Below are 18,951 nucleotides of genomic sequence, written 5' to 3'. Positions count from 1 at the left end.
AGTGTATCAATTTGGCTGACACTTACATCTATGATGGTGGGGTCCTCTGGAGGAGGCCAAATTGGATCACTTGCTTTAGCCTTAGCTTTTGTATCAATGTACAGGGCTCCCCCATGATTGATGATTTTTTTTTAGAGCATCCACCTCTGCTAAATTGTTTAGTAGTGCACAACTGTTTTCATTTCTATGTGGCAAGATTGCAGAGCTTAGATCTGATAGCTTTGTCTACTGTTTGGCGCTTATGCTGTTAGACATGCAAGTAATCCTGATTTGTAGCTTCACCAGTTTAAGGCTTCATTTTTAGATATGCATGTTGCCTTTCTACAGTCCCTGTTGAATTCTGAATGGTTGTAAACTTTGCTCAAACTATTGCTTGATGCAGGACTTTAAGTCATTTTTCAGGTGCTTTAGTTGATTCGCTTTCAGCAACCTTATTTAGTTCTGCTTGTTCAGAGCCATGTTGCATTTTGTTATATCATCAATTATTTGTTTATGATGTCAGAATCTATTCAATAAAAAAGAAACATTCCTGCAGTTGAACTTTTGTAAAGAAGCTGGAGTTTCTGCTAGATAGTGCTGTTACTTTTCAACACAATTCACCCAAAGCAGTACAAATGGTTGAAACATTTTAAATGCAAATTACATTTAACTGGACTTGAGCTTCCAGAATCTTTTGCACTATTTCTAAAAAAGTGGTAAATTCCGGCTCCACCCACACAACTGGTACATTTGTAAATCAAGCTGATCACTGCTAGATTCTACTAATAGCTTCTGTTTATTGGCCATCAAGGAAACTCTTAAAACCAAACTGTTTTATATGAAAAGGAGAATTATTAAAAGCTTTGAAGGTCATTTTCTTAATTTCAGAGATGTTGACTGACACATGCCTACATAGCTAACAAATAATCCTGTACGGAACTTTTTAAAATCATTTTCTGTTATTTAAAATCATATTATTTGCAGTTGGCCCACATGCTAGACTGATTTAAAATATTTATAATTTCTGATAACACATCATTCAAATAAACTAAATTGCATAATTTATTATTTAAAAATATTTTAAGAAACTTTTTTCTTTAGAAAAATCCTTAAATATTGTCAAATATATACATGAGATGGGCAGAAACTTGACAGAAAGAAAACCCCTTATGCATTCAGCGCAATTTTAAATGCAACTTCTGACAGGATAAGTGATTGCGCACATGGCGAAAACGCCAGGCTATTGTGCTTAAAAGCTATTAATGATGATCTGATTGCTTCAAACCTTTTTCTTACATTAGTGAGACAAAGCATGACCCAAAGAAGAAAGTTAGCACGTTTGGTGCTTTTGTTAAGCTATGGTGGTTCTTTAATTCTGTGTAAGTTCCTATCCCAAATGTGATGAGAGAACCTGGTGTAAATTTTCATGTAAACGCAGTTCAGGAAACTCCAGGCCAAATGCGTAAGAATATCACTAACAAAAGAAAGTGATGTAATTCAAATTAAGGTTTACTTAAACAGTAATTTGCAATGCATTCAAAAAATACCAATGAGCTAACCTTGTACATTTTTTTTCAGATATTCATACTTTGTTATATTTAAAAGTGAAAATTAAAATATATTAACAAAGATAGAGCATAATATACACAACTGTGAAAGCAATAATTGAGCTACTTAACATGAATATGATTCCCAGTTGCTAGGGACTAGACTTGAGAAGTATCAATATAATTGAGAATATTAGGACTTTTCTGTTTTCTACATTTGCATTTGTTTTGCCTATTTTGTTAGCCAATATTAAAGGCCATACAGTACAATTGCACAAAATATCGAGACATTAACAAATGATGTATTTAGTAATTGTACACATTTCGGAAGCCATAGTATATTAACTTAAAAGTAGTTTTGATTGATATCTGAATGGTCGTAATGGGTAACTCATCCCTTTCCTGTTTTAACTTGCTGACCCACTCAACCCCATGTATTTTTGCACCATTGTCAGATGTTTTACAATGGGAAATTTCTTTCTTTTACGTATTGTCACTAAACTATAAGTTTTTGATCAACCAGGTGGACAGTTTGATATACTTCAAGATCATCTACAAGCTTTCTATACAGAATAAGTTCATCATCTCACACTTTCAGACAGATAAGTCAACATGGAGAAGCAACAGCTGGTCTCCCCCATTGTTGCTCACCTCATCCAGAAGTGAGATTTTGTGAAAGGTATGAAAACAGGCCAGCAAACACCTCCCAAGTTATAAACTAGGTGGATATATGATGTGAGGCAACACCTTGTTTTATATTCTTCATTGTGGAGTGATATCTAACATCCCTGACATCCCTGAAAAGATACTTTCACGCTTTCTCATATTACTGCAAATTGCTTGGTGATGGTGTGAAAATGATGGTATAAGAAAGAGAAAATTGAGAATAAGAGACATTAATTTAAATATATTACTTATGTTTCTATAACTTCCCATAGAAAGAGTCCCTTAGTTATTGTTGTACATTGGATAAGACATAAGATATATTGGAAAATGTGCATAGTAAAATATGACATTATATGCTTCCTCTTATATCTAGTAGGGCCTCAATATTTAGAAGCTTTTCCTTCAAATAACCTTCATCTTTTAAACTTTAATGTTCAATAAGATAGCAAACATCATACATATCACATACATTCTTTTTCTAGCCATGATCATTAATTATATGAATTACTTCCTCATCAGGAAGGACAAGCATGAGGTAAGAAGAAACTTTGTTTCTGTAAATTAATAATGCCCACTATCTGGAATGGATGTGTTACACTTGTAACATGGGAAATCAGTCTCTGACCTTTCATAAAAGTACAATTTTTTTTGTTGCACTGAGCCATTGTGTTTGGCAACCAAAGCCCAAAAATGACAAAGTGAACGATGCTACGGGGTCAGGATTGAACCAACCATAATGTGGGCCCAAATCTAAAACAGCTTCAATATGAAGTGATTAATTTGTGTGCAAATCATCTTTAGCCAATTTTTGCAATTCAACATTTACCAACTAGAACTTCTCTTCCTTGAAACACAAATGAATCCATGGCTTTGTGCAGCAGAAGTAGACGTGGTGCTAAATGTGTTTTGACTGTCGTTATTTTTGATGGACTTGCAAGATTTGTTACATTGTGAATAGTTCAGTGAATGTTGACTGTTTGTTATAAGGTTTGAGCTTTTCAGTGAATAGTCGTACAAATTTTTCAAAAATGAGGTGGTAGTGTTGCATTCTTTCTTAAATAGAATAATGTAACACTTTGGAAAAAACTGACAGCATAATATGCCATAGGTTGAAGATAAAATTGTAACCACTTCCACTGCTGGGAGATACATGCCATGAGTGGTTACATAGACAGGTACAAAAGTAATCCAAGAAATAAAGTAAATCAACATGCTAAATGTAATAAACTTAGCTTCATTGTAGTTTTCTGGCAACTTTCTACCTTTGAAGGCAAAACTAAAACATATCAGCGCAAGGAATGCTATGTATCCCAACATAACGGCAAATGCCACATAAGAGCCCTCGCTACATTCCACCAAAATTTCCCTTTGCAATCTGTTGTCATCTTTGAGCACTTTTGGGCCATTGAACACCAACCACATTGTACAAATGATAACCTGAAGTCCAGTACAGAAACTTGTAATGAGCCCAGAATGGTAAAAATTCTTTACAATATGTTGATTAGCTGGGTTAAAGTTGAATGCTAGTAGTATTTTCAATGATTTTGCCAGCGCACATGAAACTGAAAGAGTAAAGCTGATGCCAAATAAGCACTGCCTGATATTGCAAGTAATGTCATTTGGTTTTCCAATGAAAAAACCAACACTTAAAAAACTGAACAGCAAAGAGATGAGCATAATGAAGCTTATGGTACCACCATTGGACTTAACAACTGGTGTTCTGACATTCTTGAAAAAGATAAAGACTATAATAATGATTAAAACAATTCCAAAGGCTGCAAGAGTTAACAGTACAATAGAAAATCCATTGTTCCAGTCAAGAAATATAATGCGTTTTTTGTAGCAATCTGCACTTCCACTTGGTGCCCACTCATCAGGTAAACAAGGGTTGCATTGCAGTGCATCTGAAATGAAGAAGATGAAAAATGATGCAAGTTAACACGTCAAGTTATTAATTTAATCTAGCCCCTGGTCTTGCGATCTAACCAAGGGCCCACTAAATCTATTCTTATTTCAGATTTATGCTTAAGCTTCCTCAGGTTGAATTCGTTTTTCCAGTGGTCAGTTGACCCTTATCGTCTAAAATGATCCCAACTTCCTTCACCGAAAATCATTTAGCTTATCTGAGCCGCAATGGTAATAGGATTGTAATAGTTGTCCTCAGTTCTCCTGCACTAGGAGAGGAATGTAGACTTCTGCTCCTAAACACTGTTCAGGGAATTTTGTGAAGGAGAATAATGTCTTTGTGTGAATTGCAAGGAAAACCTAGAGAAGGTTGACTGTGATATGCTTCCTTGTTGAATAACCTGCCTGCAGCCACTCCTGAGCCTCATACGAATAAAATCCACTTGAGCAAAATATTGAGGACATGCAGCAATTTGTCAACTCCCTGTGAGTGTGCCAAGAATAAAGGGAGAAAATTGGTCAAATTTGTGCACTGTCCTGAGCTTTGTTTCCATACAACTCAAATTCTGCAAGAAAGGTTCTATTAGGGTAGTTTTATATAATTTAAGATTTCCACTTAAGGTTCAGGGTTGAAAATGATAGTACTTTACTGTGAGGAGGTGGAGAACTTTTTCTGGAAATACATTGCTAATCTATTGCTGTCATTGGAAGCTTAATGATGCAAGGATACTACCCCTCCCTGATATTTCACGTATTTTAATGCATGACTGTACAAATAGATGACATATACAATAATTTACAAATAGGCTTATTTACTACCTACCTTTTGTTTTGGAGTATGTGTTGAAAGTGCAGTTTATACAATCATAGCAACATGTATGTTGGCTTTCAGATGACAATTTTATTTGTCCTGGTAGGCAATGGTTTGAGCAGTTAGACATCACAACCTTCAAAGAAGTTGAAAACAATGTTTACAAATGTTGAAAATCACAAAATGTGACCGCCAAATATGCTATCAACTAAATTTGATAATATGTTTGCTAATTCTAATTTTAAAAACAATTTGTGTTTGAAACAAGATCAATTTGGAGTAATACTGAGGCCAACGTCGCTATTTTGAGTTAAATTAAGCAAAATAAATGAAAAACATGAAGCAAATAGGAAATTTAAATTACATTAATGAGAAAAGAATATTGTCCTGGTTGAAAATTAGCAATTTGTCTGCTTTAACTATTTGCTAGAATTGCTTCTGGTATATAAAGTAATCGAAAAGTTTGGTTATCGAGTGTTATCAATTACAGATGGTACAATTATCATTTCCTTATTTAATTATTAGTAAAAACCTAACTAGTTTAGCTCATTGGCATTTGCTTCACTTTCTGTGACTGTTAGGATGAGTCATTTCGAAATTTTATCTTAAAAAATTTAATTGATCTAATAACTGTTCATATTTATTGTTGGACATTTGTTGCTTGTATACAAGATACATATTGTGACCTGGAGTTTATTCTTTAGCACTGTGCAATTTGACATAACTCAGCTTGGTTGGTGCCACAGATTGTGAATTTTTTAGCACAAACAGCCTTCAACACAAGTTAGGCTTTTGTGATCTTTGGGAATCGATTGTAGAGAGTTTATTTTTGCAATTGGATGAGAGCACAGAGGTTGGAGATTCTGTCACCATCCTGCCTCCAGCCTTATTAAATCTGTGATGGGAAGGGATTAGGATGGACTTCTTGTAGCTGCTACAACTTAATGCCACTTGAAGACCTTGTGTTACAGTTGCTGTTATTAATACATCAACTGGTGAGAGTGGGAGATTGGGAGGGGGTGCAAATTACTATTTGTGGAACTCAAGAATAAACCTTTACAGAGTTGTGGAGAGTGGGGAGGCCTCAATTCAAAGATACTCAGTGTCTGTTTGAAGGAACTGGGATCAGAAATGTCGGCCTCTGCTGAGAGCTACCCTGTATGAGCTTTGTGCCAACCTCTCTCCCTATCACTGCAGCAGCACTCCTCCCATCATCCTTATTTAGATCCGCCATGTGTGGTTTCTATCCCTCTGTTTGCCTCCCATTCATGCATCTGTCGATATATACCTTAAATGTTGCTAACATGCCTGCTTCCACCACCTCTACTGGCAGTACAGTCCAGGCACACACCACCCCCGGATGAAAAACTTTACCATCACTTCTCCCCTAAATTTTCTCCCTCTGACCTTGAACCAGTGCCCTCCTGTAGTTGACCCTTCCACACGAGGGAAAAAGCCTCTGACTATCTATCCTATCTATGCCTCTCATAACTTTGTGAACTTTTATCAGGTCGCCCCAAACCTCTATCCTTCCATTGTAAACCATTCCAGTTTATCCAAACCCTCCTCATAAGTAAAACTCCCCAGAGCAGGCAACATTCTGGTAAACCTTCTCTGCACTTTCTCCAAAGCATCTATTTCCTTCTTGTAAAGTGGCAACCAGAACTGGACCCAATATTCCAACTGTCGCCTAACTAAAGTTTTATACAACTGTAACATAACTTACCAAACTTTATACCCAATGCCCCGGCTGATCCAGGCAAGCAGCTTCTTCCACCTATCTATCTGTGTTGTCACTTTCAGGGTTCTGTAGACCTGTATGCCTGGTTCCCTCTGTATATCGGTGCTCATAAGGATTCTGTCATTCATTGCAATATTCACACCCAAATTTGATCTTCCAAAGTGCATCACCTTGCATTTGTCCAGATTAAATTCCATTTGCCAAACCTCTGCCCAAATCTGAAATCTATCTATATCCTTTTCTTTCCTTTGACAATCCTCTTCTCCATCTGCAACTCTGCCAATTTTGGTGCCATTCACAAACTTACTAATAAGACCACCTACATTTTCATCCAGATCATTTATATATGTTATAAACAACAAAAGTCCCAGCACTGATCCCTGCGGAACACCACTAGTTTCTGATCTCCATTCACAAAATTACCCTTCCATTGCTACTCTCTGTCTTCTATGAACAAGTATCCACCTAGCCAACTCCCCCATACCTCATGTGATTCTACCTTTTGTACCAGCTACCATGAGGTACTTTATCAAATGCCTTACTAAAGTCCACATAGACAATATCCATTGCCTTTTCCTCACCAAGCATTCTTGTCAGCTCCTCAATAAACTTACTAAGTTGTTGAGACATGACCTTCCCCGCACGAACCCAGGCTCCCGATCACTAACAAGTCCATTCACTTCTAAATGCCAATAAAACATGTCTCTCAGTATCTTTTCCAATGGCTTCCCTACCACTGATGTCAGGTTCACCACCTGTAATTACCTGGACTATCTCTGTTGCCCTTCATAAACAAAGGAACAACATTGGCCATTCTCCAGTCCTCTAGAACCTCGCCTGAGGCCAAAGTGGATGTTAAGATATCTGTTAAGGCCCCAGACATTTCCTCCTTTCCTCCCCACAGTTCCCTGGGATAGATCCTGCTTGATTGGCCATGCTTTGAGCAGTTAGCAATGACATCAAAGGTGCACTTGAATGGACAATTGAGCAGGCTGATGGTTAGACTTAGTGGTCTCTGCACCAGTGGTGGTGGGCAAAGAAAGGAGACTACCCATCCCCCGCACTAGCACCATATAGCTCCAATCACCAGTTAAGAGATGACCAATGAGCCTCAATACTGAAGTCCTTGTCCCAGAAGCTGTCACCCAGTCAGAGATTTGAACGTTTGAGGACCCTTGAGATTGACAATTAAGGCACAAGTTGTGCAGGACTGAGGGGCTGCAATGAGCAGAAAGGTGAGGGTGTCACAAGAGGTGCTGAGTTAACCAAGGGTTCAGGAGGTCCATGAAATCCTGTCCCCCATCTGTGCCTCCACTTGCTCCCATATGGGACAAATAGAGGTCCCCCTTCAACCTGGCAGATAGGCCATTCTAGTTTCCTGAAGGGAAGGCAGTCACTTTTCCTAAGAAGATTTTTGACTATAATTTACTATAATTTCTTGGTGCTATGTGAAACTCAAAAAAGGTAAAAAGTTAAAGATAATTAATTTTGATCAAAATTACCTTTAATTGATTCAACCTCGAATCTCTCACTGTAATTTTATTCTGTTCTATATCATATTCAGCAACTTTCTGATTGATCTCCACTTTGCCTTCCAAAAAGTTCCACATCACAATATCATATCCAGACATAAAATCGCCGGAAAGATCAAATTGAATCTTTGTTCCTCCACTAGTTGTGTTTACTTTCTTCACATGTTCCAACAACTGCAGGAAAAGTTAAGGAATAATGTGAGTGTTTTTATTTAAGATCATAACAATAAGCTTAATTTGATAGGCTGGATTTAATTATATGAATCAATATTGAATTTCAGACTGTCACTGTTATAAAGAATGTGAAATTTCATTTTGAATATTCTAAAGAATTACTTGAAAGCATTCAGTGTGTAAAAATCTTTTATTTGTGTTCACTGCCTTATTTTCAGAGGTATATCAAGGTAAACTATGGATTATAGGTTCATGTCAGAGAACCTGACTTCACGAGAACAAATCTGTACACCAACAAAATAATTTTCTTGTTTAACGCATCTGATGCCATCTTTATTTTTAATACAAAATCTGGTGCTCACTTTATCTGTTAGCACTTAATCTAACTCCACACCCAATCTTACCTTATCGTTCTTCCAAAACCCTAACAATTCTGTCATAACTCACTGGAATGAAAATCAAGGCCCATTATTCCAGAGATGTCCCAATATGAAAGTCAGATTAAACCACCAAATTACCCAATTTTACTTAACTGTCTAATATAGGTTAATAGACCATGCACAGCAATTTTTTTTCCATTAACCAGAAAATGACTTTTTATTGTAGTCAAGATGTTTCATTTATCAAAAGCAATGAATAGACAGGTAAAATTGTTAATCTGTAACTTGGAACTTAAACTGCACTCCTTTTAAAAATGCAGCTCAAAACACACAAACAAGACAAGACAAGACAAAAGTCAATTATGATGAGTGGAAAAGCAAGAAGAAACATTAGAGAAGTGTAGAGATAACATAGTGTGGAGCTGGAAGAACAGGCCAGACAACATCAGGGGGCAGGAAGGCTGACGTTTCGGGTCCCAACCTGAAACATCAGCTTTCCTGCTCCCCTGATGCTGCCTGGCCTGCTGTGTTCCTCCAGCAGTTCTTACTATCCCCTTTTGGAGAAGTGCAGTTCTGACACCAGTCTGGATCACAGATGTTAATGAGTGTTTCTTTCTTCCAGTGATAATGGGAACTGCAGATGCTGGAGAATCCAAGATAATAAAATGTGAGGCTGGATGAACACAGCAGGCCCAGCAGCATCTCAGGAGCACAAAAGCTGACGTTTCTTCCAGCTTCCTTTTGACTCTTTCTGATTCTTTGCTGATGTGGATACAGAAATTCCTTGTCTTTTATTCTCTAGTGAGGATTCAATACCTCTGAATGTGCTTTTAACCCTTCTCCTTTCAACTAGGGATTTGCAGACAGAATAAGTGACAGGAAAAGGTGAGGGAGAGCAGTTAGCAATCAGGAATTTTCTTCCATTTCTCCACACAGAAGTGAGAGAGAAAGATGGATGTTTCTATTAATTTGTTCACACCCAAGCCTACCCAGGAACCAACCCAATGATTGTTGCAATGCTAGACTCTCCTGAGCCCACACCAACTATGTCAATTGAAAAGCCTTTCAAACGACTGTCTCTGGGCAAAATTGCCCTGAACACAGACATAGTGTCGTTGTGTGTGGAATGCTCCCTCACTGCTTGAATGGGATAACATTGTAAATACAACTCACAATGTGTTTAAGTGACTTGTTTATAAAACTGCAAACATCTTACAGGGTTTTCTTGGATTAGGAAATCTCCCATTTTTAGACTTCAGTCCAAAAATTAGTAAATGTGAATTTTACAGTGAATATTGTCACTTTTGACCATATAATGGAGAAAGGGTCATTGATGGAGCAAATGAAGATAGTTGGTCTGAGGACACTACTCTGAAGAATTCCTGGAGAGATGTCCTTGGACACAGATGATTAACCTCCATGGTCACAATCATTTTCCTTTGTATCAAGTATGACTCCAACTAGAGAAGAGTTTTACTCTTGGCTTTGATTGATTTTCTGTTTTATTTGGGCTCCTTGATATCGTCTTAAATGTGGCCTGAATTCCAAAGGTGATCATTTTCACCTCACTTCTGAAGTTCAACTCTTTTCTCCATATCTGGGTCAAGGCTGTAGTGAGATCAGGAGCTAAGTGGGCCAGGCAGAAACCACTTAAGCAGCAATGAGTAGGATATTTTTCAGCAAATGCCACTTAATAGCATTGTCAATTGGTTGTTTCATCAAGAGTAGAGTGATGGGTTGGTAATTGACTGAATTGGATTTATGCTGTTTTTTTTTGCGGACATGACCGTTTAGCGATTTTCCACATTGCTCAGTCTATTCCAGAATTAAAGCTGTACTGAACAGCTTGGTTAGAAAGATGGCTAGTTCTGGAGCACCAGTTTTCAGTAATATTGCTGGAATGTTGTCAGGGTCCACAGAGTCCAGTTTTTTTTCAGCTATTTCTTTTTAGCACATGGATGACCTTCCTTTTACCAGTAGCATAAATAGCAAATGATATGTTAGAAAAAAATCAAGTTATAAATTCATGGGTTCTCTTTTTATTGGCCCATGGAGAATTAAACTTCATTATTTGATTTAGATGTAAACAAGCTGGAATGTTTCAGCAGACCAACAAGGGACTGAATGTAAAGCTGAGGAAGACAAACAGACGGATAGAAACCTTGTATAGGCAATAAGTAGCATGTCTAAATAAGGATTAGGAATTTGTGCTAACTTGTTGGGTTCTTTGTTCTTTGCAATTATTTCAGAGGAACTGCTCATGCATTATCTCATTGTTGTACCACTGCACACACCTATTCGTAATCAGCCTGTCAACATGCACTAATAAGAGAGATTGTATTGTGCTTGAAAGCCATTTCTCAGTGTAAGCAGTGCTAACAATTGCTTGCCTCAGATAGAACTACTCTGCATAGCACTGTGAACTGTAAAGGCAGAACTGCATTTAAAAAAATGTTTATATTGAAAACTGTATAAGTAGCATGCATTTAGACTATCAGGAGGATAACATAATTCATTTTTCTGTCTTAAGATAAAGGTTTACCTCCCAAGGTGCAAAGTTGAATGATTTCCAGCAAATTCCTTCATTACATTTTAGTAGTCTTTTAAGAGCGTGTGCAAGAGCAGTCACTGACCACTGTATGTTGGAAATAACACCCGGATCAATATGATTCACCAGAAAATCATCCTCCTGGTATTGCATCTTCACAGAATTGTTGACGATATCCAGTCTATCATCCATTGCATGATGTGTATGGTTTGAAAGACACGAATCTAAGTCATTGTCTTGTACGTGCGCACATAGTTTACGAAGGTTGTAATACTCTGCTAAAAATGTGTTTGGACTTTCAGAATTATGTGGTAAATTTTTTACATAATTTTGAAACTCGGAAATGTCTCCACTCTTAAATGTAAATCCAACAATATTGCCAAGGTTTTGAATGTTCTCCAAACGAGTAATGTTACTGTTGGTGGACCAGCTGTCACTGGCAATCCATACTTTGCTTATGTTCTGCGTACTTAACACCTTAAACAGTTCGGTGACATGAGAGCTTTTTCCAAAAATAACAATGACGTTCACTTTTGTTTGGTTGATGATAATGTTTGCTATGTCTCTTATTCTGGAATTAGTTATGTGATTTGATGAATAAAATGGAATAACTTCTTGAAAAGCAATGCATATACCCGCTTGCTCTGCTTGCGTAATGAAGTTATTTATCCCAGAACGGCTGTATTCTTCATCACTTGCAATAGTTCCAACCCAGTTCCACTGGAACATTTGAACCAGTTTAACCATGCCTTTGGTTTGATACTCATCACTTGGAATCGTTCGTAAAAAAGCAGGAAAACGAGCCTTGTCACTGAGGATCTTAGCCGAAGATGAGTAGCTAATCTGTGAAAGATAGAAATGTTCACAAGCTAAGTATCACTTTTGAAGTCTACATTTCCAACATGCCCCATAATTTAGGGCCATTAGTCCACCATTTATTAAAATTCTGTAGTAAGTTAAGACCACATGAAGAAAATTATTATTTGGTAGCAATACCTTTCTGCAACGATCAAACCTTTTGTTTTGTTTTCTTTCTCAGTGACATGAAAATGATGGCTTTGTGAACTCCTAATGCTGAATGTTACAAACTGGAATTTAAAGAGTAGAAATGGGCTGTGTTAAATGTTTTTAAAGAAAAAATGTACCTTTTGTTTGTCAATTTCTTACAGAGCTTTGCTTTCTAACTAAACTACACTGCCTAATCTCACTACTGCTTATTAGAAGATTATGTGCTGTACAAAAGAAGAGAATGATGCCCACAATAATATGAATTTTTTAAAAAAATGCTGCCATGAATATTAGACATGCCAATGTAAAAGGTCAATTTTTACAAGGCCAAATTTTTGGTATCATATCCATCACATGCTATAACAATCACTGCTTGGGATGAGGATTAAGAGGAGAGAGGGGGAACAGTGAATGACAGACTACAATTCAGGATTTCCATGTTAACTAGTGCACATGATAATTTCTGAAGTTGTAGGCAGATCCAACAACTAAATAATGTAGGAGGTGATGGCCTATTGGTATTATCACTGGACAGCTAATCCAGAAACCCAAATAACGTTTTGGGGACCTGTGTTCAAATCCCACCATGGTGGAATTTGAATTTAATTAAAAAGGTGTGGAATTGAGAGTCTAATGATGACCATAAATCCATTGTCAGTTGTCAGAAAAACCCATTTGGTTCACTAATGCCATTTAGGGAAGGAAATTGCTATCAGTGACTCTAGACCGTAGCAATGTGGATGATTTTTAACTACCATCTGGGCAATTAGGGATGGGCAATAGGTTCTGCTTCATCCCAGGAATGACTAAAGACAAAAATGTCCTTTATGGAGATATTATCAAGTCAGCATATTTTACAGTCAACTTAATGCAAAAATGTGTTATTTCCTAGTGGGAAATGAAATAAAAGTGTATCTCACAGCTATATGGCTCATGACGAATCATACTGAGATTTCAGCCACCAAAAAAGTGTGCATTTCCACACAATATACTAAAACTGAAAGCAATTGTATATTTGATAGCATATTATTTGGCATCATTAAGTTATTGGATCTGCCTGCAACTTCAGAATTTATCATGAGCAAAAGTTAACAAGGAAATCCTGAAATTCTAGTCTGCCATTTACTGTTCTACCTCCCTTCTCTCAAACCTCGTCTCAAGTTTGGCTAGCAGTGAAATCAACTGAACTAGTAAAATGCACCCACTTCCATTCTCATGTCAACGTAAAAAAACACACAAAGTTTTGAGTGATAATGGGAACTGCAGATGCTGGAGAATCCAAGATAATGAAATGTGAGGCTGGATGAACACAGCAGGCCCAGCAGCATCTCAGGAGCACAAAAGCTTAGCCTTGTTTGACAAGGAGGAGCTGGCTTTTCTACCAGGAGTTTATGTAATAATTACTGCTAATCAACTAATCTGATCTTGAAGATATAATGCAATATCAATGGAATAATGTCACAAGCCTCTGTTATGATTAATTGCTAGATTTTTCAAAAGTAGAATTTTTAAATGATTTTTTAAATAAAAAATTAGTTTCAACCTTAATGCCACATGTATGTTCAAATTTTTATTTCATTCGCAATGAAATTTATAAAAAATGACCTAATTCCTCGCGCTTTTTATTTCCTGGTGGCTATCTGTGAGAAATCTTGAATGTGATAGTGTGATGACAGCAGTTTGGCTCTTTGAAACCCGATCAAAGGTTGTTGAAATCAATGACACGTCAAGAGAGTTAAATTCCTCAATGCAGCAATCATGCAATATTTCAAAGCAGCTTTGTTTGAGACAGCATTGCTTTTCCACTGACTGTAGTAGATGGCCATCAGAGTGAGAGCCAGACAGTGACATGCTACAGAACTTCTTTTGCTGGTGGCATCAATATTTAGGACTTTTAAGAAGGGAATAAAATAGGTAGAAAATATCACTACTGAATGTAATATAAGGATACGTTTCAGGAGAGGTATAGTATTGACGGATATGAAGGGCTTTATAGGATTATTATCAATTATAAAAGGACAGGATTCTTGGCCTAGTGTTCCTTCTTCTTTTGCTTTGTATTCTTTCATCTGCACCTGAACTCAAGAGCGTATTACCATACTGATACATAACTAGGTTTGCAATACTCCACAGATGATTAAGAAAAGAGTACAGGATCAGTACAATCAATTCTAAGATAACTTATCAGCAAAATAAAACATGTCTAGATACAATTGAGAAAATGTCCTTACCTGAGGTATTAGTTGGATGTTCAATAGCCTTGCAATTGCGATGCTAACCTCTGATGTAGCAGCTCCTATAACTGCCTTTACTGTTGGTTGATAATTTGTATAGTTACACTGTACTTTAACACAATTGTCTGTGGAGTTGGAGTTAGAAAGGAACCTCAGGGTTTCTTTTATTGCCTTTGTAGGGTCCGTGCAAGTGTCATATATTTCATAACCCAGTTTGATTCCAGGTAATAGAGTTGAATTATTTACCATATCAATGGAGTGGATCAAGGCAAGAGTTTTTACCAAGCCTCGGACATCATATCTGCACATCAGAGTGTAAAGGAAACAGAAATACAAATAATAAGTTGTGTAATAAATGTATAACATTACTCCAATAATCTAACATTTGATTCTATGATTATGATCATTTTAATACTACTATTTGAGATGCAAAATATTATTATGATTTCTGCTATTGTTATTATTTACCACTGTTGCTACTAGAAAGAAAGAACTTTCACCAATGCGGTGAAAACCAAAAAATGCTGGAAATCACAGCATGTTAGGCAGTATCCAAGGATTGAGAGCAAGCTAACATTTCAAGTCTAGATGACTCTTCATCAGAGCTCTGACCAAGGTTCAAAACATTAGACTGTTCTCTCTCCACAGATGCTGCCTGATAACCTGTGATTTGCAGCATTTTTTTTGCCAATACAGATTCCATTATCTGCAGTAATTTGCTCCTTTGTACCTTTCATAGCTTAAGAAAATCCCAAATTATTTTGTAGTCAATGAAGTACTTTTTATGCATAGTTGCTGATATGATGTTGTAAATACAGCAATAAATTTATACATTGTTATGATGGTTGCAAAAATAAGCTATCAATTTTTGACTTGTCACCTGAATATTAATACCTGGGACCTTTGATTGACGAAAGTGTTTAACAAAATAATACTAATTTAGATAAAAATAAACACCTGACCTGGTTGTGCCAGGCTCATGAAATTATCATGACCCAGTTTGAAACAAAATTGGTACATCAGTAAATTGGTTGTCACTCAGATCTGTATCACTTGTTTGATTTATACTTTTACGGAAGTTGTACACCTTGGGATGAAATGCCACATGCAAATTATCCAGATTGAGGAAACAAAAATGAAGCCAGAAACAGGAATACACAGGGGAACTGTATTTCAAGTAACATGTTTTATACAGAGAGGGAAAGACAGAGGGAAAAAAAATAGATTTTCATCAGTAGAGCTGGAGACCTTAGTCTCTTAGTTTCAATGTTTTTCTTTTAGACTCTCAACAGTGCCCTTTATAAAGCAAATCAATGAAGTATCTATTCATCTAGAACTCAAAAACAACGACAAAATTTGCAGTGGGTTCAAATCATTGATTAAATAGCGATAGTCCCAGCTTGAACCTGATTAAACCTGGGACCTCAAGGACTCTAAGGATCTTTTAAACAGCATATTCTTGTTTTTTTTGACTTAAGTGCTCTGCCATTTTTAAACTCTATACCTGTGTTTATATGGAAGTCCAGTAGAGTCATACAGCACAGAAACAGGCCATTCAGCCCAAATTGTACATGCTGACCAGGTTTCCAAAACTGAACTGGCCCCATTTGCCTATGTTTGGCCCATATCCTCCCAAACTTCTCTTATCCATATATCTGTCCAAAGGTCTATTAAATGTTGTGAGTGCACCCACCATCACCACTTCCTCTGGCAGGTCATTCTATATATGCACCACCCTCTGTGTGAAAATATTTCATGTCATGTTTTATTGTTTTTCTTGGGATTAGCAAGTTTAAAAAAAAATTAATTTGCTTAAAGAAACGTTGTAATTGACTCCTTAAATTTTGTATGATGCTTCATTTTAACTAATGTATAATATAGCTATAATTAATAAAGATCAAAAACCTTTATTGCATCCAACTACATGGACTAAAAGTATAGAATCTGATTCATTCCTCCTCACACAGTTGTGACAACTCATCAAGGTTCCACTGTAGAAATTAAAGAAACAACCAGATTTTCTGCTTTTTGGGGTTGTTTAAAGGATAAATAGTAGCCATGAATGCCAAGAGAATTTCTCTTTCCTTCATCGAATGGGTTCATTTAATGTTTTATAATCCAATAGAGAATGCACACAGGCCAATGGTTTAATGTCTTAAACAAAACATGGTGTCACTGAAATGCAGCACTCTTTCACTGCTACATAGAGCTGTCAGCCTAGAGTACATGTTCAAACCTTAGGTATGAGCAATAAATGCTCATCTTGTCAGAGACGCCACTTTCCCATGAAAGAATAAAAAAAGGGCAAGATTTGACACAGAGCCACACAATGCAATAAAGACAGTTGATCAAAGTGACTTGGTCAAATGAATATAGATTAAAGAATGAATCAGATTATAAAGTCAAAGATTCCAGAGCATATTGCCCAGGTCGTTGCAGGAATAGTTTTGCAGTAATGGAGTACAGGGATATCTAAGTGGTCGGACCTGGACAAATGGCAATATCTTGTAAGGTTTATGGGGTGTATAAAGTTACAGAGATTGGGAAGGATAAGGCCATGAAGAGCTTGAATTAAGGATGACAATTTTAAACATTATATTAATTATATGTGTTGTAAAGTCAGAAATTTTACAATGGATATTAAGGCCAAAAAATACTACATCAATTGGTTTGACTCTTACCAGACCTTTTAAATAGCCTTGTACTAACCACTTAGTTGCTTCAAACCACTACACAGAATACCATAATTAATCATAAATAGATGCTAGCACCCTCCTGTCCTATGGAAAAACAATCTGGTTGTTCCAGTGTATAAATGAACTAAAAAACTTCCTTGTTCATTAAGTGTTCTAATCTCATAAACGGCTTACAGGATCAGATGGATCACAGCAACAAATAGCATGAAATTAGTTATCCTATGTAACTTTATGTTGCCACGGAATGTAAACCAATCTAAACCGACACTGGAATGGTATTCAATGGGTTTGATCTGATTTTTTTTAACACAATATCTTCATTTCTATTGTAAAGCAAAATTATTTAAGCAATTTGATCCATCAGGGTTTTATTTTTATGTGAATTTATCATTTTTTAATCACATCTGAGAGTTTTGAGAATTGTTCAAAATATCTACTTAGGTTACAATATGCATTATAATGAGCCAAATGTTTCTCCTTCAACTCCACACTCAGGAACCCTATATCCCAATACAGAATTTAAGATAATGTATTAATCTATTAAAAACTACTTTTAATTTAAGATGATATTTTTAATGCCAATTACACTGAATAATACCAATTATTATTAAATGCTTGTAATTTCTTTTGTTACATTTTAAATCAATCACTTACCCTGTACATTTTTGACTCTCTGGCTTTGTAACAGTTACAACCTTCTCATGTACCGGGATGAGACCTCCAATGATGATGTCTCCTGGATCCCTCGTGTTGTCAAAATCATCAAGGATATCACAAGCAAGTAGTGTATTGATTGATAGTGTGCAGAAAATGGGAACCACGTACAGAATCATGCTTTGGAACATTTCTAAACTATTTCCGATAACGATAGATTTAGATCAGATAGTGATTATTCCTCGCACACAGTCTTCTGGCTTCTGATATCTGCTTACAGGAGAAAGTGAGCCTGAAATATTCAGCCACGCCTTCATTAAAAGTTTCTGCTTCTTTCATTGGTGCACAATCTGGGCTCCTAGATTGTAGAAACACAATAGGCGCCAATCAGAAATGGTATGGTGTGTCATCATTGTGCAAGTATTGGGTTACAGTTTCACTTATTTACATCACGTTATGACAAGTTTTACTCTTAACTGCCTTGCCAACTTTATCAGTGTGTCAAAAAACACTTTGTCACCAAATGCTTAGCTTTATGTTTAAACATCAGAGAGCTTTTGAGGAAAATGCTAGTTTTTCAGATTTTTCCTTGCCCTCCCACTACAATATAACTTAAGCTGCAGGACCCTTTGCTAATCTGTTTGGGTCATGGAATGGGCTGGATGTGTGCAGGTGTCCACTTCCTACTGTTGAAACATTAGGTGGACATTGCTCATCTGCCAGCAGTCAGCTAAGTATAGGAAATTAATTTCAGATAGAAGGGAAGGCAGGTGTTCTGGACAAGTGAGGTTATATGTATTGAAACATTGTCCTGTCTGTCCTGCTCCTTAATGATTTTCCACATCAGTGGTGCCCTTGTTAAGAAAATTGTGGCAAGAACATCACTAAAACCGATAAAACCAGAAAGTGCCAGAGAAGCACAGCAGGCCTGGCTACATTTGTGCAGAGAAAACAGAGTTAACCTTCTACGTCCAGTGACCCTTTGTCAGAACTGAAATCTGGGAAAGGGTGATATTTATGCTGCTCATGTAGATGGAGGGCAGTAGGTAAGGAGTGAGTCAAAGTAGAAAAGAAGC

The 18,951-nt window shown here is 36.7% G+C and overlaps 1 protein-coding gene across 1 annotated transcript; it reads right to left on the bottom strand.

Moving 5' to 3' along the window:
• Window positions 1-1,535: 1,535 nt before the first annotated feature.
• gprc6a (G protein-coupled receptor, class C, group 6, member A) lies at window positions 1,536-18,127 on the bottom strand. Its single transcript, XM_048531425.1, has 6 exons — window positions 17,876-18,127; window positions 14,523-14,826; window positions 11,278-12,126; window positions 8,152-8,355; window positions 4,921-5,044; window positions 1,536-4,096 (listed from the first exon to the last, which is right to left on the bottom strand). Exons 1-6 carry the CDS (start codon window positions 18,064-18,066, stop codon window positions 3,015-3,017), a joined length of 2,754 nt encoding a protein of 917 aa, XP_048387382.1. The 5' UTR covers window positions 18,067-18,127; the 3' UTR covers window positions 1,536-3,014.
• Window positions 18,128-18,951: the final 824 nt, after the last annotated feature.

This window comes from Stegostoma tigrinum, chromosome 4 (genome assembly GCF_030684315.1).
Source record: "Stegostoma tigrinum isolate sSteTig4 chromosome 4, sSteTig4.hap1, whole genome shotgun sequence".
In the NCBI taxonomy this organism is placed as follows: domain Eukaryota; kingdom Metazoa; phylum Chordata; class Chondrichthyes; order Orectolobiformes; family Stegostomatidae; genus Stegostoma; species Stegostoma tigrinum.
Note: the sequence above shows the minus strand (reverse complement) of the source record. Positions and strands in the feature narration are given on the sequence as shown.

Excerpts from the sequence above, each read along its gene's own strand:
- gprc6a (XM_048531425.1), bottom strand. The coding sequence starts at position 18,066 with ATGTTCCAAAGCATGATTCTGTACGTGGTTCCCATTTTCTGCACACTA. Across the intron at positions 12,127-14,522 it reads ACATCCAACTAATACCTCAG|ATTAGCTACTCATCTTCGGC; the intron begins GTAAGGACATTT and ends TATCTTTCACAG. Across the intron at positions 8,356-11,277 it reads TCAACTTTGCACCTTGGGAG|TTGTTGGAACATGTGAAGAA; the intron begins GTAAACCTTTAT and ends CTTTTCCTGCAG.